The sequence below is a fragment of the Podarcis filfolensis genome (assembly GCF_964270895.1).
Source record: "Podarcis filfolensis genome assembly, chromosome: 8".
NCBI classification, from domain to species: Eukaryota; Metazoa; Chordata; class Lepidosauria; order Squamata; family Lacertidae; genus Podarcis; species Podarcis filfolensis.
In genome coordinates, this window is record NC_139611.1 from 81,662,291 (window position 1) to 81,688,674 (window position 26,384).

Here is a 26,384-nt window from a genome sequence, read left to right on the forward strand (position 1 = left end):
GCTTCATCTCATCTCACCCTGACTGCGATGAATATTCTGCAGTTGCACTACAGCGCCATAGGGTCGCATCCAATGCCAGCCCTCCTCTGAGTAGACCTACTGAAGTTAATGGCCATGACTAATGCAGAATTATTAATTTCAGAGGCTCTTGTCTGAGTAGAACTTGGTTGGAAACAGGTACTAGGTACAGAATCCATCATCTCCAACACCTTACGGCACGTTCCTTAAAATTTTGTATCGGAGAATTTTCCTAGTTTACCTGTTATTTGATCACTGCTTTGTTTTACCACCTGTCAGCCATCATGTGGAAGGACACTATAACAATTCCTTGGCCATCTACTTTCCTGTCTACAACCCCATTCTGTCCCTTTGATACCACCTGTTGCCCTTCCATTTTTTGCCTCGGCTGCTTGCCCCAGCCAAAAGGCAGACTTTTTGGTTTATAAAACACAACACTGAAAACAGCTTGCCTCCCTGCTGCGCCATCGTTTAGGAATCACTGCCTTGCTGAAAAATAATAGTTTGGCACTAGATTACTAGCCTGCTATTTTAAAAGCACTTGCAAATATTTTCCAAAGAGCAGCAACAAGTATAACTTCCAACCACGGCAGACACGAACCACATCACCAATACACAGCACCTGAGGCATATTTTATTATGGTATCTGTACATCATTGCAGCGTGGGAGAAATAGTCTTCCCTGCTCTTTAAATAGAACACATGGAAACATCCGAACCTTCCTCAAATTTCTGTGTAAGAAGCAGCCAAGAAGGCAGCAACTAATAGCCTGTGATTTCATAGAACACCTCTATATATATTTTTGCCATTGATGAAGGTAGACATTTTTCCTTAAGGTGTATTTAAACACTAGGAGGCCAATAGCACAGACAAGTTTGCTGGGCTCCTTTGTTCACCCAGGTTCTCTGAGTGCCTTGGAGATCAAGCCACAGACCTTTGGGGGAAATGCTTGCGGTGGGTAAACACGTCAGATAATACAGAACTCTTCAGCAGGATCTGCCCAGCCTGTACCCAGATCCGGCATTGGGGTGATGAAGGTGCAGAACAAGAGTCCAACCCAGACTCAGTACCACTCTTACCTGACCCATCTCCTGAGCCTTTAAAAGCAGCCTGAACCAGGTGTGAACCAGGCAGAGGTTTATGCACCACTTAAGTCATGGGTAGGCAAACTAAGACCCGGGGGCCGGATCTGGCCCAATTGCCTACTAAATCCGGCCCGCAGAGGGTCCGGGAATCAGCGTGTTTTTACATGAGTAGAATGTGTCCTTTTTATTTAAAATGCATCTCTGGGTAATTTGTGGGGCATAGGAATTTGATCATTTCCCTCCCCAAAATATAGTCCGGCCCCCCACAAGGTCTGAGGGACAGTGGACCAGCCCCTGCTGAAAAAGTTTGCTGACTCCTGACTTAAGTCTTTCTGCAGCAAATGTCGTAAAAGCTGCACCCGCTTCTTTTCAACGTGTCCAAGTACTAACCTGCTAAAGGCCAGGACAAAAAGAAGGCAACCTTAGGATCCTGAGTGGTGGTGCATGTCTGCAGCCCTCCTTGCTTCAGCAGGGAGAAAACGGCATTCAAGTTGCGTGTTGGATTTTTAATATTTCTGATTAGCTGAGCCAGCTCTGGTACAAGAGCTGTATAGAATCCCACTGTGTGATCAAAGAGTTTGATTGAAAGCAAATTTGACAAGCACCTAAAATGTACTGGTAAGTACCCAAAGGCCATCTAGTCAAACCCACTTGCCATTGCAGGAAATCTATCAGTGCGAGATCCCTGGTAGGGCTGCAGACCTTCACACCAGAAAAATGTTTTTAGCAGGGGTTGATCCTCCAAATGTGTTTTAACCTGGGTGATCTGAAAGAGTCAGAGTTGTTTGCCATTCCAAATCTGAAAATTTATCATTCCCTAACATTGAGCTGTTGCAGTAGAATTGCTCCCTCCTTATTTTCACATCCCTCCTCTGCATGTTTAGGTTTGTTTCTTTCTAAAGGCAATGGCAGCTTGGATATTTGTTCCCCACGCACTAAGATGGCCTTAACAGATTGGAGGACTGGGCCAAAACTAACGAAATTAATTTCAATACAGACAAATGTAAAGTTCTGCACTTCAGGCAGGAAGAACCAGATGAACAAATATAACATGGTGGGGGACACCTGGTTTACTAACAGTACGTGTGAAGGAGGATACTGGGGTGTTAGTGGACCACAAGTTTAACATGAGTCAACAATGTGACGTAGCAGCAAATAAATAAATAAAAATACTAATGCTATTCTAGGCTGCATCAACGACAGTCTCGTGTTTTGATCAAGGGATCTCATAGTACCACTGTATTCTGCCTTGGTCAGACCATACCTGGGATACTGTGTCCAGTTCTGGGTGCCACAATTTAAGAAGGATATGGGCAAGCTGGAACATGTGCAGAGGAGGGTGACCAAAATGATCAAGGGTTTGGAAACCAAGCCTTATGAGGAATGGATGAGGGAGCTGAGTATGTTTAGCCTGGATAGGAGGAGACTGAGAGGAGATATGAAAGCCACCTTCAAATATCTCAAGGGATGCCACACAGAAGGTGGAGCAAACTTCTTTTCTCCTGCTCTGGACGGTAGGACCTGAACCCATGGCTTCACACAGCTGTCCGTGGAGGCGCAGGTCAATTCTGTGTCCAGGGCAGCTGTCTGCCAGCTCCATCTGGTATGCAGGCTGAGACCCTACCTGCCTGGGGACTGTCTCGCCAGTGTGGTGCATGCTCTAGTTATCTCCCGCTTGGACTACTGCAATGCACTCTATGTGGGGCTACCTTTGAAGGTGACCCGGAAACTGCAATTCAGAATGTGGCAGCTAGAGTGGTGACGGGGGGTGGCAGCCGAGACCACATAACACCGGTCCTGAAAGGACCTACATTAGCTCCCAGTACGTTTCCGAGCACAATTCAAAGTGTTGGTGTTGACCTTTAAACCCCTAAACGGCCTTAGTCCAGTATACCTGAAGGAGCATCTCCACCCCCATTGTTCTGCCGGACACTGAGGTCCAGCTCCGAGGGCCTTGTGGCAGTTCCCTCACTACGAGAAGTGAGGTTACAGGGAACCAGGGAGAGGGCCTTCTCAGTAGTGGCGCCCGTCCTATGGAACGCCCTCCCATCAGATGTCAAAGAGAACAACAACTACCTGACATTTAGAAGACATCTGAAGGCAGCCCTGTTCAGGGAAGTTTTTAATGTGTGACATTTTAATTTATTTTTAATCTTTGTTGGAAGCCACCCAGAGTGGGGAAGCCCAGCCAGATGGGCGGGGTACAAATAAATTATTATTATTAAAGTTACAAGAAAGGAGATTCCGACTAAACACCAGGAAGAACTCTCCTTTGGTCATACCCCCTGTCTCCAAGCCATACCCTACTTTGGCCATTTTTCACACCCCAAACGGCTGTTCCAACAGTACAACCGTCTCCCTTGGAAGACGGTGGACCCTCCTTCCTTGGAGACTTTTAAACAGAAGTTGGATGGCCACCTGTCATGGATGCCTTCATTGAGATTCCTGCATTGCAGTGGGTTGGACTAGATGACCCTCGGTGTCCCTTCCAACTCTCCCATGATTCCACGAATGTCTCCATGAACTCCGATCACACCTTTTGCTTGTCCAGGAGGAGGATAGGTGGCGTCTGTTTGTGTAGAAACCTGCCTCCTGTACAAAGGCCAAATTTACACCCATTGCTCCACCCACTTGTACCTCTGGCCACGCCTACCGCCAGCATGCGGCCCCTCAGAGGATGGCACTGAAGAGAATGTGGCCCTTTGGCAGTAAAAGGGCCCCACCCCCACCCCCAGTCGAAGAGATTGAAGGTGGGCCTTGACGCAGCCAGACGTGTCCTCTGCCACTGCGATACCACCCTTTCCGAACGACTCAGAAAAACGCCCCTCTGGTCCTCTGCTTTCTACCGGGCTGCCCGCTGCGCCACCGGCCAACTTCTCCCCTCTCCATGCTGCCACCCCAGAGCAGACATAAAACAGAAACCTAAGGAGAGGTGCCTCTCTGACCCAGTATTCGTATCTGGCTCCTGCCTCTAGGAAGCGCCCAAGCAGAATACGAAGGCAGTGGAGTGGCGCCGCCACTCGGAACTGCCCTTTCTCCGCACAGACTTTTCAAGGAGGCCGTTCCCTCCCTCAACTGCACACCGGAGGTCCTCATGTCCAACAAAGACACAGAAGGCTGCGCCACATCTGCCTCCGTCCGCCTTCAGCGCTCGGCAGGAAGCGTCTCGAACCCATTGTTCCTGACTCCCATCGTTCAGCAGCTGAGGTTCGGGTCTGTGATCTGCTTCCACAGCTGGAAGGTCTGTTGGGGGCTGCGGCGGTGGACCAGCAGCAGCCTGCTGTGAACGCAAGGGTCGCTGCGGTCCTTTTCCGCGATGTCAAAGGTCAAGAAGCCCGGGTGCGCCTCGGGGAGGATGCCCAGGGCTTGGAAGCAAAGGCCCGTGTAAACGTCGTCGATGGGGTAGAACGCAATGTGTCGGGAGATGAGGTGGAGCCAGCGGACTAGCGGCCCCGAGAAGATATACCCCCCACCCCCCGCGTAGGATGGGTAAGGCCCCACGTAATACGACTCGGGGACGTAGTATTTGCTCCGGCGGACGCGGAACGGCGAAGCGTTGGCCATCACTTGGCCCGTGTAGAGCATCTTGTTGGCGTCTAGAGACCCCAGGTACTCCAAGACCTTGGGCGTGTTGATGAAGACGTCGTCGTCCCCCTTGAGGACGTAGCGCACCTCCCGGCAGTACTCCGCAGTCCAGCTGAGGAAGAGGAAGTCCTTCAGGGTCAAGTTGAAGAAGGTGTCCTCAAAGTCCCACATCAAGATGTCGCCGTAGCTCCGGCTCTCGTACTCCACCAGGTTCTGGAGCCGAGGCCCCAAGCGGCCCTGGGCCGTGCCCAGCAAGAAGACCGTGCGGACGGGCAACCCTCCGGGCTCGCCCTCGCGCCCCCACGTGTCCCGCACAGCCTGGCGGGCGGCAAAATTCCCCGGCAGAGATTTGATAGCCAAGAGCAGGAAAGTGCGGTTCTTGGTGCCGGAACACTTGCCCGCTTGGTTGATCAAGAGAGAGAAGTTCCGGCATTCGTCATAGAGGAGGAAGTTCCTGTAAAGTTCTGGATAGGAGCTGAAGTCGCTGATTTTGGCCACCCGGCTTGCTGCCTCGGGACCGGCGGAACAGTCGTTCCATGAAGTGTTCACCAGCCCGTCGTCCAAGTCCTGGAAGATCTGGTGCTGCTTCTCGTTCCAGTAGGCGTTCGTCCGAGGGATGCTCTGGCGCAGCTGGTGCAAGGAGGCGTTGAAGCGCTGCAGGGTGAAGGCCAGCAAGTCGTCCTGGGAGGGCTGAGCCGTGGTCGGGACGCCGTGCCCCCCGTGAGGGGTCGGGACCCTCTCAGCCTCCTCCACAGTCCACTCAATGTAGGCTTTGAGGGCCACCAGACTCAGCAAAGCAGTAGCCACGGTGATGCACCGCGAAGGTTTCATCTCCTTCCTGGAAAGCAAGAGCAGAGGGGAAAGTGAGGCTCGGAAGGGCTGAGGAACGGGGTGGAAAATAAAAATCATTATTAATAATAATTAAAGATGGCAAACATTATCCCATTCATAGTACTTGCGCCATCTGTAAAACGTTTTTCTCTTTCCAAAATCCACCTCTTTGGATTTAGCGCGCGCTCTCTCTCTCTATATATATAATATAAAATAAATTATTATTTATACCCCGCCCAACTGGCTGGGTTTCCCCAGCCACTCTGGGCAGCTTCCAACACAGTATTAAAATACAGTAGTCTGTTAAACATTAAAAGCTTCCCTAAACAGGGCTGCCTTCAGATGTCATCTAAAAGTCTGGTAGTTGTTGTTCTCTTTGACATCTGATGGGAGGGTGTTCCACAGGGCAGGTGCCACTACCAAGAAGGCCCTCTGCCTGGTTCCCTGTAACTTGGTTTCTCGCAGTGAGGGAACTGAAAGGAAGGTCCTTGGTGCTGGACCTCAGTATCCGGGCAGAACGATGGGGGTGGAGATGCTCCTTCAGATATACTGGACCGAGGCCGTTTAGGACTTTAAATGTCAGCACCAACACTTTGAATTGTGCTCAGAAACGTACTGGGAGTCAATGTAGGTCTTTTAAGACCGGTGTTATGTGGTCTCGGCGGCTACTCCCAGCCACCAGTCTGGCTGCCGCATTCTGGATTAGTTGTAGTTTCCGGGTCACCTTGAAAGGTAGCCCCATGTAGAGCGCATTGCAGTAGTCCAAGTGGGAGATAACTAGAGCATGCACCACTCTGGCGAGACAGTCCGCAGGCAGGTAGGGTCTCAGCCTGCGTACCAAATGGAGCTGGCAGACAGCTGCCCTGGACACAGAGTTGACCTGCGCCTCCATGGACAGCTGTGAATCCAAAACGTCTCCCAGGCTGCGCACCTGGTCCTTCAGGGGCACAGTTACCCCATTCTGGGCCAGGGAATCCTCCACACATGCCCGCTTTGAATTTTATTATCATTCATGCTTTTGTACTGTATATTATGTTGCTTCTATGTTGTATTACAATTAAGTGTTTTAAATTTGTTTTTAGCCACCCTGCCTGGTTTTCTGAACCAGGAAGGGCAGGGTAAAAATAAAAAAATTATTATTATTATGCCCATTCGTTCCAGCGGGTCTACTCTGAGCAGGACTCGCACTGGCTACAAACCACAGCCTTCTTGGGCTTCTTTAGATGTAGGAATCTCTTCTGCTGGGGTCAGCAAATTTTTCCAGCAGGGGGCCGGTCCACTGTCCCTCAGACCTTGTAGGGGGCCGGACTATATTTGGGGGGGGGGGGAATGAACGAATTTCCAAGCCCCACAAATAACCCAGAGATGCGTTTTAAATAAAAGCGCACATTCTACTCATGTAAAAACACTAGGCAGGCCCCACAAATAACCCAGAGATGCATTTTAAATAAAAGGGCACATTCTACTCATGTAAAAACACGCTGATTCCTGGACCGTCTGCGGGCCGGACTGAGAAGGCGATTGGGCCGGATCCGGCCCCCGGGCCTTACTTTGCCTACCCATGTGCAAGAGCCTGTTTGAACCTTCAGATGCATTTGTGTGTTGAAGCACACTACTTAAAAATTAAAGTCTCGAATCAGTATTGGTGTTTAATCATTTATCCCAGGGATGACTTCTATTTATGGAAGCAAAAGCAGCAATTAAGTCAATAAAAGCTGTAAAATGCTGTGCAGGTTCTGCTGCGGTTTCCCATTACCAAATGGTTGAGCGAGAAGCAATTACCAAAGGAAATTCCCTTCCTTGAAACCTGCCTGGTCTACTACTACCGGTATACGATAATGACCCTCCAATCTTTGCAGGAGATACTTAGCAGACATTTTGGCCAATATATCAGTCAAGCTGATGAGTCTGTGGTTTTTAGCAGGACTTTTGTGGGGAGCAAAAACTCCGGGGAACTGAGTTCCCTTACCTTTTTAAAATTAAATAATTACTATTTTTGTCTGGAGGCGGGGGCTGGAACGGATATAAACCCAATCCTTGAGCCAAAAATCCACCTGTATCAATAAATCAATAAAGTTGTGGCCATTTGCAAACCAGATCATTGACTGCTTGAGCTTATTCAAGTTTATTGACTGTCCCGGGGTGGGGGTGGTACTGCGACTGGCCTCAAAATAAATAAATAAACAAACTTTGTGGTGATTTTCTCCACCATTATCCCCCCCCCAAAAAGGACTGTTAGGATCTATAAGGACTATAATGCTAAATTTCCTCCCACTTGATATACAGGCTGTATAATTAGTACACATAAACGAGCTTCTCGTTAACAAATTACAGCAGTCTTGAAAATTTCAGATGGCAGAAAATCCTGTCTCGGAGCATTATTTATAATTAAAATTATTATTTATAACCGGGGGGCCCCGGACACATTTAATAGACCATAGATTGTTTAATCAGCCCAAAGTGTGGTTGAAGAGGAAAGATTTTCCCTGGCGCCTAAAGATATGGAATGAAGGAGCCAGGCCAGCCACCCTGGCAACAGCATCCCACAAACGGGGAGCCACCGCAGAAAAGGCCCCGTTCTTGTGTTGCCACCCTCTGGACCTCCCGTGGAGGAGGCACACAAGGAAGGCCCTTGGGTGATGTGCGCAGGGTTCATACGGGGAGAGGCGGAGAGTGAAATTAAAACTCCACTGATCTGAGCACTGTGGCCGCATCCACGGCTGGCGTGCGGCCCCGGAGGGGTTGGCAAACGATGCAAATGGCCTTCAGGACGCAAAAGTTTAGCCACCCCTGCTCTGCGTTAATAACGTACGGTCAATTTAAAAAAAAAAAACAACGAACCACAGCACACACCTGTCAAAAGGACAGAACCATTTTTCCTGATCTGCTAGTTCTCAGGTTGCAAGGAGTTTTTTAAAAAATAAAAAATGGAGAAGCATTTGAAAGCAGTAGCATGAAGCGGTACAATCCCTTCCTACACCTCTTTCTTCTGGGCACGGGTAAACCTAGCCATAAACGCTGCATGACATGAGGGATGGGTCCGTTCTAAAGGATTTTACCCATTTCCTTCCTGGCTCATTCTGTGCAATGGCCCAGGAACTGCTGTTTTCATCACAGCAGTGCAGTGCAAGGTCTCTGCTTCTTAGAACCATAGAATTATAGATTTGCAGAGTCGGAAGGGAACCCCAACGGTCATCTAGACCAACCCCCTGCAACGCATCATTTTCCAGCATGGCCTCTTTTCTTTTTTTTTGCGCGTGACCCTTAAAAGTGAGGATGTGCTTCCATCCATCACACCAGCATGTGACAGTATATTATAGGTCAACAAACAGACGGTCCCTTATGTACTTACCTTTTCATTACTGCAGGTTTTATAGACCTGGTGTTCTTTGGCACAGTTTTCCTGCCAAGGACTGTTCCCCTGGGAGGAAAGACGCAGGTTTCCGTCGCATGCGGCCCTTTTTCACACGGTGCGCGCACAGAGCCGCTCTCCGGTGGAGTTCCAGCGCATAGATGTGCCTCATGTGACAAGCACACACTCACACAATGCTGCTGGATTTCCCCCTCCCGCCGTGGCTTTCTACCGTCTGATCCTGGCCACCGGCCAAGGGGATAAATTTAAATTCTGCCTGGGTGGCAAAACTAAACAGTTGCGCAGGCCGGGAGACAAAACAGTGCGCTTGGCATCTCTGAAAAGGGCATCTGCCACTCCCCCTTGGCAATGGCTGGAGGCGGACGAGAGAGAAAAATCTCCTCCCTGTAGTTAAAAACTTTTCCACCCCAATTGCTGGGATGGGTTCAAAGGGCAAGGAAAGCCAAAGGCTAGAAGCTAGTGCAATTCTTCCTTCTCTGCCCCCTGTGCAAGGAGCTGGAGGAAGAGAGAAGGAAGATAAGGACCTTAGAAGCGGCCGACTGGATCAGGCCAGAGGCCCACCTGAGCCAGCATCCTATTCCCAAAATGGCACATCCTATGCATGACAGGGATGCGAGTGGCGCTGTGGGTTAAACCACAGAGCCTAGGGCTTGCCGATCATAAGGTCGGCGGTTCGAATCCCCATGACGGGGTGAGCTCCCGGTGCTCGGTCCCTGCTCCTGCCAACCTAGCAGTTCGAAAGCACGTCAAAGTGCAAGTAGATAAATAGATACTGCTCCGGCGGGAAGGTAAACGGCATTTCCGTGTGCTGCTCTGGTTTGCCAGAAGCGGCTTAGTCATGCTGGCCACATGACCCGGAAGCTGTACGCCGGCTCCCTCGGCCAATAAAGCAAGATGAGCGCCGCAACCCCAGAGTCGGTCACAACTGGACCTAATGGTCAGGGGTCCCTTTACCTTTACTTTATTGCCACCTTAGTGACATCTATAACATCAATGACCTGCTGTCTGGCTCAAACAAATCGGTTATGTTTGAGGAAGTAGGGGAGAAGGCCACTTATTTGCCTTGCCCCTGTTCACATCAAGTAGAATTTGCTTTTGAGAAAACATGGGCAGTATGCCTACAGCCACAACACAGACATTTGCTCATTTTAAGAAAACCACAATAATAAATTAGGCTGCAAACCGATGTCCTATGTGGAAGTGAGCTCCACCAGACTCAATTTGGCTTAATTCGGAGCAGACACAAAGACACAGACATCCTCTGAGGAAGTGGCTTGTGCCTCCGTATGCTCTAAATAAAGAGGAACACAAAATGCCTAGGTAAGACACCCTTCTCAGCATAAGAATTAAATGTGTGCATCCAATGTTAATTCAGAAAAAAAGGCGCAGGGTGTTTAGGAAATAACTGAATCAAGCTCTGCGTCAGCCCATGTGATTTGGCCTCACCCTACGTTGCTAAGTGCCCATTTAGTGCCCTAATGTGAAGAAGGAGCTGACATTTCCCTTTCTTCTCCTGGCAGAGCTTGCAGAAAATCCATCTCCAACCGAATCAACAGGAAGCTGAATCCCACAAGAGGATTTTTCTCAATTAACCCCTACCCATCCACCCCCGGCTGGTAACAGCCATACATCAACCAGAAGGCCCCACAGTCATAGAGTTGGAAGGATCATCTCGTCCCTGCAATATAGGAACACGCAGCTGTCCCGAACCTGCAACCTTGGCATTATATCTGCACCACACTCTAAGCCACAGGTCGGCAACCTAAGGCCCATGGGCTGGAAGCAGCCCATGAGGGTCGCTTAACTGGCCCATTAGCTGCCCCCTAACTGAGCTGCCCGCTCGGTGAGTCCTTGCGCACTGCGCTAAATCAGTGCAGCACGGCGCGGGGACTCTCTTCCGCAGCTCTGGAAATCGCTTCTGCGCATGCCCAGACGCTAAAAAGGGACACAGGTGGTGCTGTGGGTTAAACCACAGAGCCTAGGACTTGCTGATCAGAAGGTCCGTGGTTCGAATCCCCGCGACGGGGTGAGCTCCCATTACTCGGTCCCTGCTCCTGCCAACCTAGCAGTTCGAAAGCACGTCAAAGTGCAAGTAGATAAATAGGTACCACTCCGGCGGGAAGGTAAACGGTGTTTCCGTGTGCTGTTCTGGTTCGCCAGAAGCGGCTTAGTCACTCTGGCCACATGACCTGGAAGCTGTACACCGGCTCCCGCGGTCAATAAAGCGAGATGAGCGCCGCAACTCCAGAGTCGGTCATGACTGGACCTAATGGTCAGGGGTCCCTTTACCTTTATGCCCAGACACTGGAAATCGCTTCTGCGCAGATGTGATTTTTCAGCGTCTGGGCATGCACAGAAGCAATTTCCGGCGCCACGAACATGCGCAGATGTGATTTCCGGCATTGCGCTGCGCCAGTCCGGCCCACGGAGGATCTCTATGGGAGTGATGTGGCCCATGCCCGGTAAGCCTTGCTGACCCCTGCTCTAAGCAACTGAGCCATCCAGGCTGATCGATACCTGGAAGGATCTCCCAGAGGTGGCCAATGTCTTTCTACCAGCTCAGACTGAGCCGTAAGTGGCAGTACAGCGGGCATCTGGTTTTGCACGCCTGTGGTGCTTAGCACCTGCCAAACTGTTAAAAATACGAAAGGCTGAGTTTGCAGCTCTCCATCTTGCAACAACTGTGATCCCCACCCACCCCCACCCCTGCCTCATGAATATTCACAAACTAGCTTTGCAATACCTGGGCAAAGCACAACTGGCAACAAGGTCTGGGATAATCAGAAGAAGGCAGTTCTTTTTGGGAGTCCCTTCTGGCCGGAAGAGCACCAAGACATCATCATCATCATCATCAATTATTTGTACCCTGCCCATCTGGCTGGGCTTCCCCAGCCACTCTAGGCGGCTTCCAACAAAGTTTAATAATACATTAAAATGTCACACATTAAAAATTCCCCTAAACAGGGCTGCCTTCAGATGTCTTCTAAATGTCAGGTAGTTGTTTATCTCCTTGACATCTGGTGGGAGGGCATTCCACAGGGCGGGCGCCACTACTGAAAAGGCCCTCTGCCTGGTTCCCTGTAACTTGGCTTCTCGCAATGAGGGAACCGCCGGAAGGCCCTCGGCGCTGGACCTCAGTGTCTGGGCTGAGCAATGGGGGTGGAGACGCTCCTTCAGGTATACTGGGCCGAGGCCTTTTAGGGCTTTAAAGGTCAACACCAAAACTTTGAATTGTGCTCAGAAACGTACTGGGAGCCAATGTAGGTCTTTCAAGACCGGTGTTATATGGTCTCAGCAGCCGCTCAGTCACCAGTCTAGCTACCGCACCCTGGATTAGTTGTGGTTTCTGGGTCACTTTCAAAGGTAGCCCCACATAGAGTGCATTGCAGTAGTCCAAGCGGGAGATAACCAGAGCAAAATAATGGGCATGGGAGGGTTTCGTGCCGTCAGTCACAGAGAAACTCCTACTGGAAAAAGCTCCAGTCCTAACATTGCATCCTTGCAGTCATTAATATGTGAATCTCCTGTATTATTTACATTCACGAGGCTGCAATGCTGCGCACATGTTGTCCCACTGAGCTGAGCGGAACTTACCTCTGAGTAGACACGCATAAGAGTCCACCTATCACCATCCCAGCCCTCTATGCAACTCATAAGCAACACAATTCAAATGCTGCGATAATATGCCAAATCAGGTGAAACAACAGCAGCACAAACTTTAGATCAATAAGGGAGCTGTTTCCAGAGGAAGGACTGTGAGGGGATAGAGACTTTGTGCTAGCCCATCAGGCAACGGCTTTTTCCACCTGCCTCCTACTGCCCTTGGAGCCTTCAGGAAGGAGTTGCTGCCACAGGAATTATGTATATAAGTCTTTTAATGAGCTGAATTGAGTGGAAGATTATGAGTCATGAGGTGGGTAGGTGAATCCAACAGTGCTAAGTTTTGGTTTTTGGTTGCTGATGTTGTTTTAGAGATTTTGAAGATTGTAATACTATGTGAATCCCATAATATGCCTTTTGTAATTCGGCTTATTTTCTGAGTTGTTTTGTTAACAGTGCATTATAGACTGTAATTGTTTTACTGGCGATTTGTTAATTATTCTATACGATTTGTGTCAGGCTCATGATGTTCCATTACATTATTGCTATTTATTGTGAATGAAAAGCAGCACAGAAATAAAATCAATCAAATCAATCAATAAATGGATTATATTTCACCCTTGCCTTTTGACGCTATAATCTCCAAGGCACCTTGCAGCACATCATTTCAAACTGGGCTGTATACTGCCCTCCATCTGAAGACCACAGGGCGGCTCACTACCTAAAAACACAAAATGAAAGCACAAAATACATGATGAAGCAAAACCAAAACAAACCAACAGCCCCTCTAACCCACAGACACATTTAAAAGGCCATAGAACGCCAAAGGCCTTGTTGAAGAGAAACGTTTTCACCTGGTGCCTAAAGATGTGTAATGAGGGCACCAGGCAAGCCTCCCTGGGGACAGCATTCCACATGTGGGGAGCCACCACAGAAAAGGCCCTGTTCTTGTGTTGCCACCCTCCAGACCTCTCATGGAGGGGGTTCACACAGAGAAAGGCCTCATAAGATGGTCTCAAGGTCTGGGTTGCTTCATAGGGAGAAAGGCAGTCTGCCCTCTACCTCAGCCAGCAAAATGGACTTGGGCCGGCCCTGCCTCAAGAGGACACCAACCGCGAAAGAAAAGATCCAAACATTTTGTATGCCTGCCGTCCCTACAAGCCAGAAGCCCCAACGGGCTGGCCATTCTTCTTGCCCCATAGCTGGGCCAGCCTGATAGCCTGGGATAGCAAAGGGCCGTGCACTGAACCCTGCTTGGGGGCAGCCATGACTGCATATTAGTATCATTATTTATTGTATTTATGAGGTGCTTTTTTTGGGAAAGGTGAACTCAAAGCAACTTACAGAAATGTTCAGAGCAAGTACAAAAACCAGAGTAAGAACGAGCCAATACTGTTTTGCCAGGATTCATGTTATAGGTTGTTGTTGTTGCTGTTGTGAAGGAGGTGAGGACAGGTGACCCCACCTAGGCCCGAAGTCACCCCCCCCAACCAGGCCTCAAAACTGTCCAAAATTCCTTTTCTCTCTTCTAAAAATCCACAGCTAAAGTTTTCCTCTGTTTTTCTCACAAGACGCTGTGCATAGGCAAACCATGACTTTTATCAGTACGAGAAGGCTTCAAAAAGCTAATGAATAGCCTCTGTCAGAGCCAGCCTGAGAACCGGCTTTTATCTCATTCAGTTGCAACATCTTGGACATGCTGAGCCGCAAGGCTCCTCGACCCCCTTGGCTTCTCACCCCCTTTCCTGAGAAGAGTCCAAAAGAGTCCCAAGACGGGAGCTTTCTGTTCATGCTCAGGAAACACATGGGGCAGGACTCCTGAAGAGGGGAATATATACTCTGTGCAAATGGCTGTGAACTCGTGCTTGTTTGTGAGTTATCACACTTGCTCCTTCTGCCCCCCCCCCCCCGAATGGCAGAATAAAGCTCTTTCTCTGGATTTAATCCTTTGGTGTCGTTTGACTCTTTTCGTCTCTCGCAACGCTTTCCTACCCATGGTTAAAAGGGCCTAGAAAGGCTACAGTTGTTGTTGTTATAAGTTGAGACTGTTTTGCCCCAGTCAGCAATCCAGCCGCTGAATTCTGCACCAGCTACTGATTCTGAACCATCTTCAAAGGCTGCCCCATGTATAATGCCCTACAGTAATCTAACCCAGGGGTTGTCAGAGAATAGACAACAGAAGTTGGGCGAATGCGACTTGCAGGGGCAAATCAGAAGATCCCAGAGGCTCTAGGCCTCTGGTCAACAACAGATTTAATAAGGAGGCATCGCTTCTGTCCTGGCAGGCTGGAATGAAATGGCAGGACACAGTTTCTGAAAGCAGTTCTTCTGCTTAGGGAGCGGGATACTTCAGCGGCTAGGTTCAAGCATTATGCGCATAATGCTAAATACAATGTCTGGACCTGTTTGGCCCAGCAAGGGTAGGACAGGGTATGGAATGCATTTCCTTTTCCCCTCCTATCAATTGCTACGCACCTTTTGCAAGTACCCTACATAACACTGTTCCAGGAAGAGTTTTCCATAAAATTCCCAGCAATGCTTTTCCGCACATGGCAGGTTTATTTGGCACAGGGCATGATAAGACACATGCCCAGCCCTGTGTGGGAATTCCAAACCTCCGCATGATGCCAAAGAGAGGCACGCAAGGCTTCTCTCATTCTCTCTCTTTAGAATAATGTTTACTGAGACTTTCCAACCTAAAATACAATAAAACCAAACCACAATGTATTTGAGGCACAAATACAAGATGGGTGACACCTGGCTTGAGAGCAGTACATGTGAAAAGGATCTAGGAGTCTTGGTTGACCACAAACTTGTCATGAGCCAACAGTGTGACACGGCAGCTAAAAAAGCTAATGCAATTCTGGGCTGCATCAATAGGAGTATAGCATCTAGATCAAGGGAAGTAATAGTGCCACTGTATTCTGCTCTGGTCAGACCTCACCTGGAGTACTGTGCCCAGTTCTGGGCACCACAGTTCAAGAAGGACACTGACAAACTGGAACGTGTCCAGAGGGCAACCAAAATGGTCAAAGGCCTGGAAACGATGCCTTATGAGGAACGGCTAAGGGAGCTGGGCATGTTTAGCCTGGAGAAGAGGTCATCTAGTCCAACCCCCGGCAAGGATGTATCTTTCTCTATTTTTGTCCCTTTTTCTGCTTTCCTCTTGTTTTCCCATCCGTCGCGACTGCAATTTAATTTCACACTTTTTTTTTTTTTATAAAAAAAAAGCCAACCCACTTTCCACCTCTAATCCTGCTTTTTCAACTCAATAATTCAATATCGTAAATCGCATGAGGAAGACAAACGCCGGAGCCACGGGCTGAATTACAGCACTTGCAGACTTTTCAGCTAATGCATTTTATCCTAAAGGTCTCCTATCGCCCCATCGTTTATTTCCACCTGTCGTAAAAGGCACCAGGAAGTAGAAGCAACACACAGAGCAAACTCTCCCCCCTCCAGCCCACCCTCCCCAAAACAAGGGACATGTGTAACAACAACCCCCCCAAAAAAGAACAACTCTCAAAAGCTCTGCCTTTCCTTCACCTGTGTCTTCTCATATAAAAGTTGTTTCGATACAATACGATATGATAATCTTTATTGTCATTGTCCCATACAGAACAACGAAATTGGAAAAAATCTACATCAGACATTCAAAAACCAACAAGCCTGCTATCCCAGCTAACCTGGTTAACCTCCTAAAAACTCTGACACCCCATTTTTAAATACAATATGCTCCCATAGAGACTCCTTACACTGCATTTAAAACCAAAATCGCATTTGGATAAAAACTGTTTCTCAGGCGGCTAGTCCTAGTCTTTATAGCCCTGTACCTTCTTCCAGAAGGCAGAAGCTGAAAGAGATCATTTCCAGGGTGCACACTATCCTGCGCTATCTCTGCAGCTTTCTTATGGCAGCTGGAAGCATAGATTTGATCCAAGGTGGGAAGCGTGCACCCAGTTTCAGCCATGCTACAGTCCTGCCACCCAGGCTCACACCGTGTGATGCTGAGCGTGTTTGCTCAGGAGAAAAAAATGAGCATTTCTCTGCTGGATGGCACTCGCTTCCTAACAAGTAGACACAGGACTGCTCTGCAAAAATGCTTGGCATGTTTGCTTGGGAGCCAGTCCCACTGTGTTCAGCTTGCTCCCAGGTAAACGCACATGCAGGATTTCACAGAAGAGGCACCATTGCCCAGAACAGACCCAGGTCTCACCTGAAGGCCTTGTGAGAATGGGGAGGTTCCTATTGTCCTTCTCTCCTCTTCTCTGCTTGAAGTTAGACTGTCTTCATCTCTCTCTTCCTCCGCTCTCTCCCTCCTCTGCAATTGCTCCAGGCGTTATGGGTGTCTCTCTCATCGCACACATACACCAGAGACACACATCCTGACACCCGAAGCAGAAGCGAAACCTCCCACTTTTTTTTTTCTTTCTGCAAAACCAAAACCATTCACAGACACAAGCCGCCTCTCTTGGGGAGACGAAAGAAAGGTGAAGCAGAGAGCAAAAAAACAAGGCAGGCAGGCAGGTGCTTCTTCCCAGAGCAGAAAACCACTGGAAGGAAGGCAAAAGGGTGGGGCATTTCATTTTCTGGTTGTTGTTTTTTTAAAGTGTCTTAATATTTCATCTCCCATCAAATATTCATGCTGCCGGCAGGGCTGTGGGAGGGAATCATTTGCTTAAGGACTCGCTTGGCAGCTCAGAAAAGCAAATTTGGAGGGAAAGGTCGAGGCAGGTGGATCCAGCGCTTTTTTCCAGGGGGTACACATACCCCTAAACATTTTGTGAATCCTAAGTTTGGTCTCATTGAAGGGCAGTATTTCAATATGAGTAGGGAAAATGAGAGTACAGTGGTACCTCGGGTTAAGTACTTAGTGGAATCTATAACCTGAAGCGTATGTAACCTGAAGCGTATGTAACCCGAGGTACCGCTAACCCAGAAATAGTGCTTCAGGTTAAGAACTTTGCTTCAGGATGAGAACAGAAATTGTGCTCCGGCAGTGCAGCAGCAGTGGGAGGCCCCATTAGCTAAAGTGGTGCTTCAGGTTAAGAACAGTTTCAGGTTAAGAACGGACTTCCAGAACGAATTAAGTTCTTAACCTGAGGTACCACTGTACCCCAAAACATTTAGCCCGGCTTCTGCTGGGGAGGGCGGGATATAAATAAAAAAATATTATTATTATTATTATTATTATTATTATTATTATTATTATTAGGAGGGAAAGCACTGTGTGGGCCCACCTGAGGAATGAAGTCAGGAGATAAGACCAGGCATCTTAGGCAACTAAGGGACTTACAGAAAACACACCTCGGGATGTGGCCTGGGGCATCCACAACCAGTTTCGGAAAACACACAGGGCAGGTGTTCCCTCCTGTCTCGGCCACCTAGCACGCCTTGAAACGGTTGCATAACTGGCTGAGAGTTCAACTGGTGTAGCACCACATCGCCTCTCTGCGGTAGCAATTCTCAGGATTTCGGGCTTGGAGGTGCAGAAGCAGCGTGGGGAGATTTGTGAGTGCCTGAGGGGCTTTTTAATAGGGGCTTTCTGGAGGTGTGGGTCCTCAGGGTCAAGTAGATCAAGTTCTGTAGGAATGCTTTTACGTGCGGCCTCTGAAGATGGTTTGGAAACTCCAGCCGGCGCAGAATTTGGCGGCCAGGTTGCTCAACAAGGCAAGACGGTTTCAGGCATATGACACCGATCTTGGCCCGACTGCTCTGGCTGCCAGTTTCCAGGCCCAATTCAAAGTGCTGGTTTTGACATTGTTGTTGTTGTTTAGTTGTGTCCAACTCTTCGTGACCCCATGGACCACAGCACGCCAGGCACTCCTGTCTTCCACTGCCTCCCGCAGTTTGGTCAGACTCATGTTTGTAGCTTCGAGAACACTGTCCCACCATCTCGTCCTCTGTCGTCGCCTTCTCCTTGTGCCCTCCATCTTTCCCAACATCAGGGTCTTTTCCAGGGAGTCTTCTCTTCTCATGAGGCGGCCAAAGTATTGGAGCCTCAGCTTCAGGATCTGTCCTTCCAGTGAGCACTCAGGGCTGATTTCCTTCAGAATGGAGAGGTTTGATCTTCTTGCAGTCCATGGGACTCTCAAGAGTCTCCTCCAGCACCATAATTCAAAAGCATCAATTCTTCGGCAGTCAGCCTTCCTTATGGTCCAGCTCTCACTTCCATACATCACTACTGGGAAAACCACAGCTTTAACTATACGGACCTTTGTTGGCAAGGTGATGTCTCTGCTTTTTGTCATTGCTTTTCTCCCAAGAAGCAGGCGTCTTTTAATTTCGTGACTGCTGTCACCATCTGCAGTGATCATGGAACCCAAGAAAGTAAAATCTCTCACTGCCTCCATATAGGTTTTGACCTATAGAGCCTTAAACGGCTCAGGACCGCAATGTCTCAAGAACCACCTCTCCCCATATAAACTGACTTGGACCCTGCAATCATCACCTGAGGCCTTTCTTCATGTGCCACCCCCATAAGAGGTCCTGAGGGTGTCAACACGAGACAGGGCCTTTTCTGCGGTGGCTCCCCTCTTGTGGGATGCTGTCCCCAAGGGAGCCTCGCCTGGTGTCTTCATTACATGTCTTTAGGCTCCAGGAGAAAGCATTTCTCTTCAGTCAGGCCTTGGGTTGATTGACACTCAATGCCTTTTTAAATGTGTTGTGGAAGGGTTTGTTATTGGTTTGTTTCTGTTCTGGTTATTATTATGTATTTTGTGGTTTTTATATTGTTGTGAACCGCCCTGAGATCTATGGGTATAGGGCGTTATACAAATTTAATAAATAATAATAATAAAATGTTATACCATGGAAGGAAGCTCCCGCAAGAGACACACAGTAGGCATATAAACCATTTTCAGATTTGGGGTTTTTTTAGGGGGGGGGTGTTTTTAAATTTAAAAAAACCCAATCAAGCAGGGTATACTTTTTGGAAACAAATAACGTATTTATTTGAAAGCAGTTGTAAAGCGCAACTTTTTTTAAGAAAAAAAGCCACCTCTAAGCCGTGTGCAAAAACACGACGTTAAAAAATGTTTCGTAAAACTGCTTTATAAAGAAACGGAATTTGGTGATAATTTGGGGAATTAAAGGGTGGGGGGAAGCCTGGACAAGCGAGATAAATATTTGCGAGGCCGTCTGAAGCAAGGAGTGGGCGGTGTGTCTTGTATGGCAGAAGGGATGGGGTTGGAAATATGGCAGAAAAAAACCATTTTGGGTCCACCACTAAGTGTTAAGGAGAAGGGGGATTACTCTGAAAAGCTACAGTTATCTGAGGCCCTCAGCCTCATTGGAAAAGCACTTTCGAAGTCATTGGCTTGGACCTCTGGCAAGTGTACACTCTCTCTCCCTGCTAATAGTCTCAGGTGGGATGGAAGAGTTCGAAGGGTAGGTGTCAGAGTAGAAAGAGGGATAAAAAAAATAGGGGAGAGAGAGAGAGAGAGAGAAAGAACTTCTGAGAGCAAAGTTCCCAAGGGTCTTCGCTCTTAGAATCACGTAGAGTTGGAAGGGACCATGCAAATCATCCAGTCCAACCCCATGCAATGCAGGAATCTCTTGCTCAGTGTGAGACTCGAACCCACAACCTTCAGATTAAGAGCCTCCTGCTCTACCAAATGAGCTATCCCAAAAGAAACAGGTCTCCCAGCACCGCTATAGAGCGCCCCCCCATGCCACATTCTATGCACACCATACATTTAAAGCACATTCTCCCTCTGCCGCCCAAGAATACTGGGAACTGTAGTTTCCCCATCGCAGATCTAAATTCCCAGCACCCTTAACAAACTACAGTTCCCAGAATGATTATTGGGGGGGGGCTGTGTGTGCTTTAAATGTATGGTGCGCGCACAGCTTATGTTTAGCCGACAATTCGAAAATATGGAATATCTCAAGCACCTGACCGAAAGCAAGATCGTGAAACACAACGGAGGGGGTTGATGGCGAAACAGAGATTTGCATAAACAGTTACTCAGCCCCATAATTATTGCCTCGTTTGGGGTGTTCAGCTGGTTGCAATCTGAGTTTTCTCCCTGCTGATCAAGATAAGCCGGTGACAGCAGAGACCACAAAATTGCTAGAGAGTGGCATTGGGGGAAAAGGAAAGGCCACAACTATGCTCTCTTTGATCTTTAAATTGCACATTTCAGTTTGGCAATTTAATCCACTTGGTCATGTTTATACATAGGTGTCCTTTGTAAGCAAATTCCAATAGTCGATGGCTGAGCTAGGTGCTTAGCTGTAAAGGTCTTTGGTTTATGACCCGCCCTTGTGACGGAGTCGCTCCAGAATGTGCAAAACCAGTTAAGATTCTTCCTCCACAAATCTCCCCGAGAAATTCATAATATTTTTGGAAGGACCTCCTAATCCAACAAGTCTGTTTACATCGCCTTCAGCTCAGCTGCTGATTTTATGGAGGTTTGACCTTCGATTCATAACCAGGGGCTCTTCTTTTATATAACCTCCGTTCCGACTTGTTTTGTTCACACGGCAGTTGTAATTACCCGTGACACTTTCAAATAAAATAAAATAAAAACTTTCGAGAAAAGTTGCAAGCCCGCTTCGTTTTGCACGCACTCCTCCCGTCGTCCACAGATACCCCAAATTTCTGACATGCGAGAAAGGAGAACCAACTTTTGCAAAGCTTTAGAAGTAGCTATTTAGAACTCTGCTCAGTGTCTAACAAACCAGAGCTTTTTTCCCCCAGTGGGAACTCACCGGGACTCAGTTCTGACACCTCTCAGGTGCGCGACATTGCCATTATAAGAGAACAAGGGAGGATTTTGTGGTAAGTTCCAGCACCCTTTTTTCTATAAAAATAGCACTGAGCACAACAGTAGGTATTTTACAAGTACAGTGGTACCTCGGGTTAAGAACTTAATTCATTCTGGAGGTCCGTACTTAACCTGAAACTGTTCTTAACCTGAAGCACCACTTTAGCTAATGAGGCCTCCTGCTGCCAGAACACGATTTCTGTTCTCATCCTGAAGCAAAGTTCTTAACCCGAGGTACTATTTCTGGGTTAGTGGAGTCTGTAACCTAAAGCATATGTAACCTGAAGCGTATGTAACCCGAGGTACCACTGTACAGCCTGCAATAAAATGTTGCAGTACATCCCCACCCCGATATTTCTGCAGGTCAGGGTTCCACTAAGCCTAGAACAGACGCCTGTTATTCCATTAGTTACAACGGCCACCTAATCAAACTTTAAGATCATTGAACTTGTCTCGTCCAGCATTGCTTGGTTCATGAGGCAGGAAGACTGCGATGGAAAACCAGACGTGCATCTTTAAACAAAACGGCAGGTTCCTTCTTATTGGGGGCTACCTGATAAAATATCTCTTAAAATTCCTACAATGTTCTATAGAGTTTTCCCTGCATGTGCAGCAACCACTAGGGATGCTGCAGAATTCTGACGGAAGCGTTAGCAGAAATGCCCGATGTTCGCTTATTCATCTCATCACCAGATCGTAAATCGAGCCGGCAAATGCAATTGTTCCGTCCACAAACAATATGCAATTGATGATGTCCCCTCGCGTCCTTTGCATTGTATTTCCTTTGTGTTTAAATAAATGGTGTGGAGCAATAGGACGTTTACATGCAAACGATTCCAACACAGCATATGGGAAAATGAAGAACGCAATTTCGTTTCATGAACCGAACTGCAGCGGAATAGACCAGCACTCAGCCACCTGAGCTTGCTATTAGAGGGAGTGACAAATAATTGACAGCAATACCTTATTGGAACAAACCAAACAGTCGGGCTCTAGTAACAAATCCGTTCAAGGGTTTGGGTTGATCCTGAGACTCAGCCACTGTGTAAATTCATCACCCTTTAGAACAGGGGTAGGCAACCTAAGGCCCGCCTTCTCAATCCAGCCCACGGATGGTCCGGGAATCAGCGTGTTTTTACATGAGTAGAATGTGTCTTTTTATTTGAAATGTATCTCTGGGTTATTTGTGGGGCCTGCCTGGTGTTTTTACATGAGTAGTATGTGTGCTTTTATTTAAAATGCATCTCTGGGTTATTTGTGGGGCATGGGAATTTGTTCATATTTTTTTTTCATAATATAGTCCGGCCCACCACATGGTCTGAGGGACAGTGGACCGGCCCTCTCCTGAAAAAGTTTGCTGACCCCTGCTTTAGAAGGACACTGCGTGGAAATTTTCAGAGAGGGGGATGGTGGAAGAAGAGTGTGCTAATGGTTAGAGGTGGAGGTTACCGTGAAGTATGTGGGAAAGACCCCAGGCAAAGAGGACTGTTTGTGCAAAACAAGTTCAGTCTGTTGACATGTGCATTGCAAGAGTTTGAAGGTTATTTCTGGCTGTTGTCCCTCTTCCTCCCAAACAACTGAAGAACAAGATTTGTAAAATCAAGTGGGTGCCCAAAGTTAGCTAAACAAGTGTGGCAGGAGCCCTTATTACCTAGGTCCAGTACCGGTGTTTTTAAAGAGCCTTTTCAACAACCCTATAAGGCAAAGACAAATGAAGAAAATTCTGAGTCTTCCTTTGCCAGGGTTGGCTCTCTCACCCGCCCCGCCTTTTTAAAAATACCTTCAAAATTGGCACCTTTATTTTAGGAATTCAGCAGTTTCCTGTGTGCGCAAAAAACACGGCAACTTTTTCTTCTCAGTTGCAAACAGGAGGCAAGCTTAGCTGGCATTATTATTATTATTATTATTGGTCACGCTGCATTTCTGGAGCAGTTTCAGCCAAATAGAAAACAAGAGGTGTTGTGCGTGCGTGTGTGACCTTTATCTGTTTAGAGTTGGCAACAGGTTAATTATGTGTTAGCTGAAACACCACTTCCGTTTGCTCACCTGGGTTGCTTAATTGAGCTGACCTCTGTGCATTACAGAAGAGCCTGGGGTGGGTTTAGGGAGAGAGAGAGAGACTTGTCGTAGAATTGCAGAGTTGGAAGCGAAGCCAAGGGTCATCTACTCCAACCCCCTGCCATGATTCTATGATTAAACCACCAATTCTTCGGTGATCAGCCTTCTTTATGGTCCAGCTCTCACTTCCATACATCACTACTGGAAAAACCATAGCTTTTACTATAGGGACCTTTGTTGGCAAGGTGATGTCTCTACTTTTTAATATGCTGTCTAGGTTTGTCATTGCTTTTCTCCCAAGAAGCAGGCATCTGTATACCCTGCTAAAAGGACCCCAAATATCAGAGCTAGAGGAAAAACATCTGCCTGAGACTCCAAAGACCACTGCCAGTCACAGCAGATAAGCCCTTGACTTGATGGACCAGCGTTATGACACAGCAGAAGAGAGCATCATATATTCGTTAATCTCCTGCGCTATTAAAACTGCTTAAAATATCCAGAGAAGCTGCTGCCAATGACAGCCTTTTCTTGTACTCTAAAACATCTCCAGGTTGGAGAATGCTGGCATAGACTTGTGGAGGCTGTGGGTGGGAGAATTCTGGCACTGATCTGCGTGATCGGCTCCGAGGTTGGGTTTCTTCTTCCACTTGGGCAAGCGTCAGAGGAGGTGAGCCAAGGCTTCCGCTGGGATGCGGTGAGAGATGGCAGCAGCCTCACCTCCAGGTTTCTCAAGCAGTATCAGCAGTCATTGCCCGATATTGCAAAATACAATGCAATTCCACTCGTTTGTGGAATCCTTACGCAAGCGCGGAACGGCCCCCTGGCAACAGGCAACTGCCATCCTCTTTTCCCATGTGTTCAGTCACAGGGCTGGTCCCCCATGGCTCACCCAAGGGACAGATTCCTATCAGGAAGACGTCTCAGGTCTTGCCTACGCAGGTAGCCAAACGAAAGGGCGCAGGACTGCAACACGGCAGTGACTCCATCCCAAAAAAACCCGCAGAAATGCCCAGCCAAAATAAGAGAGGACACCGATCTGCATACGTTTTGCAAACGCCAATTTATCTGATAGATGCATATGTCTAAATGATGGCTACAGCTTAAAATACAAGTGCGATGTCGTAGTGGGGAAGGCTTTGACCTTCAATCTACAACCCAAGGGGCTCAGCGTAGATGGGGAACTTGAAGCCATACACACATCCAGCTTTCTTCTTTAACTTGAAATATCTTTCAGCTGAACCAGATGGCCCTTCAAACAGAGGACACCTTCAAATAGAGGACTGTACTCTACAAAGTGGGACGCAGGTGACGCTGTGGGTTAAACCACAGAGCCTAGGACTTGCCGACCAGAAGGTCGGCAGTTTGAATCCCCGCGACAGGGTGAGCTCCCGTTGCTCGGTCCCTGCTCCTGCCAATCTAGCATTTCGAAAGCCCCTCAAAGTGCAAGTAGAAAAATAGGTACCACTCCGGCGGGAAGGTAAACGGCGTTTCCGTGCGCTGCTCTGGTTCGCCAGAAGCGGCTTAGTCATGCTGGCCACATGACCCGGAAGCTGTGCGCCGGCTCCCTCGGCCAGTAAGCGAGATGAGCGCCGCAACCCCAGAGTCGTCTGCGACTGGACCTAATGGTCAGGGGTCCCTTTACCTTTACAAAGTAGGACCCATGGTGATCCTTTTAAGAGTGCTGTAGGTGGGAGATTGACATTTTAAAATACAGTCGTACCTCCGCTTACGTATCCCTCTGGATACGTAAACTTCAGGATGCGAACGCGGCAAACCCGGAAGTATTTTTCCAGGTTTCACCATGCGCGCATGCGCAGAAGCGGTCCTCCAGTTGGGAATTCCTCGGGATGCGGCCGGACCTCTGGAGCAGATCCCGTTTGCAACCGGAGGTACCACTGTAATCTTCTATGGGGGGAAATGAAGGGGAAACATTCCCTGAAAGCAAAAAATATCTAGCATGTCAGGGAGAAAAGTTCTAGACCAAACCATCCATTCTACCCACAAGGGTAGACATCAGCTCATCAAATTTTACAGGTCGTTGGGCACTTGTTGACTCTGCTATCTCCTTCCCACCTAATTCTGCTGTTTTATAACTTTAAAACAACAAGCCAACCACTCTCTCCTGCTGATGTTCAGGGGATGAGTGCCATTGCTTGCATAGCAGGCAGATGAGGAAAAAGCACTTGGCAGCCGGTGAACCCAAAAATTATGGGAGGATGAAATATACTCAGAGTCGCAAAGTGATTTCATGCTCTTTATTCAGCTCATAGCGGTGAGGTGGAATGAATGAATGAAAGTCCCCTCAAAGTATCCGCTTTATATACATTATTTACACAATGGGCTGCACATGATTGGCTAATTCCGGAATTCTACTGTAAGCCAATCAAGTTGTGGATTCACTTCTATCTGGAGCATGATTGGGTGGTTCCTGCCAACCAATCATACTGCTGCATTGTTCTAGGACCAATCAGACTGCTGCATTCTGAATCCTATTGTTCTAGGACCAATCAGACTGCTGCCTTTTGGATCCTATTGTTCTAGGACCAATCAGACTGCTGCAGTTTGGATCCTATTCAACTCGGTACATAACAGAGGAATTCAATGCTGTGCTGGTTTGAAATCGCTTAGCAGTGTGCCAGTTGTGCTAGTTGTGCAAGAGAAGCCATGGGAAGTTGCGATGGCTCTTGGCACTCTTCTGCTGTAGGTCTGATCCTGCCCGCTCTGTGCAAACTCTTGCCCCAGCAAGCTTCTACTGGTCCAGCTGTGTCGACACATTTCATATCACGCCTCTGTTACTCTCAACCTTATGCCAGCGCAGCAGCCCTCACACCGGTGCTCAAAGAATGCCCTTTTATCAAATCACATCTCTTAAACTCTGCAGAGCAACCCTAAAGCTGCAAGATGGAGTACAGGGTCAGATTTAAGGTGCTGGTTTTGACCTTTAAAGCCCTTCATGGCCTAGGACCCTCGTACCTACAGGACCGCCTCTCCCGGTATGTCCCGTGGAGGACCTTACGGTCCATAAATAGCAACACCCTAGTGTTCCCGGGCCCTAAGGAAGTC

The 26,384-nt window shown here is 48.1% G+C and overlaps 1 protein-coding gene and 1 long non-coding RNA gene across 3 annotated transcripts in view; both read right to left on the minus strand.

The window, feature by feature from the left end:
• Positions 1-26,384, minus strand: part of LOC310769260 — a 38,197-nt gene that overhangs the window by 3,725 nt on the left and 8,088 nt on the right. The gene's annotated exons all lie outside the window — the stretch shown is intronic.
• Positions 628-16,845, minus strand: B3GNT8 (UDP-GlcNAc:betaGal beta-1,3-N-acetylglucosaminyltransferase 8). Of its 2 annotated transcripts, none has more exons than XM_083627578.1 (2): positions 16,709-16,845; positions 628-5,526 (listed from the first exon to the last, which is right to left on the minus strand). In XM_083627578.1, the coding sequence occupies exon 2, from the start codon at positions 5,517-5,519 to the stop codon at positions 4,299-4,301; it is 1,221 nt and encodes a 406-aa protein (XP_083483704.1). In that variant the 5' UTR covers positions 5,520-5,526; positions 16,709-16,845; the 3' UTR covers positions 628-4,298. The 2 variants fall into 2 exon arrangements, with proteins under 2 accessions (XP_083483704.1, XP_083483703.1); XM_083627577.1 differs by lacking the exon at positions 16,709-16,845 and adding an exon at positions 8,872-10,995.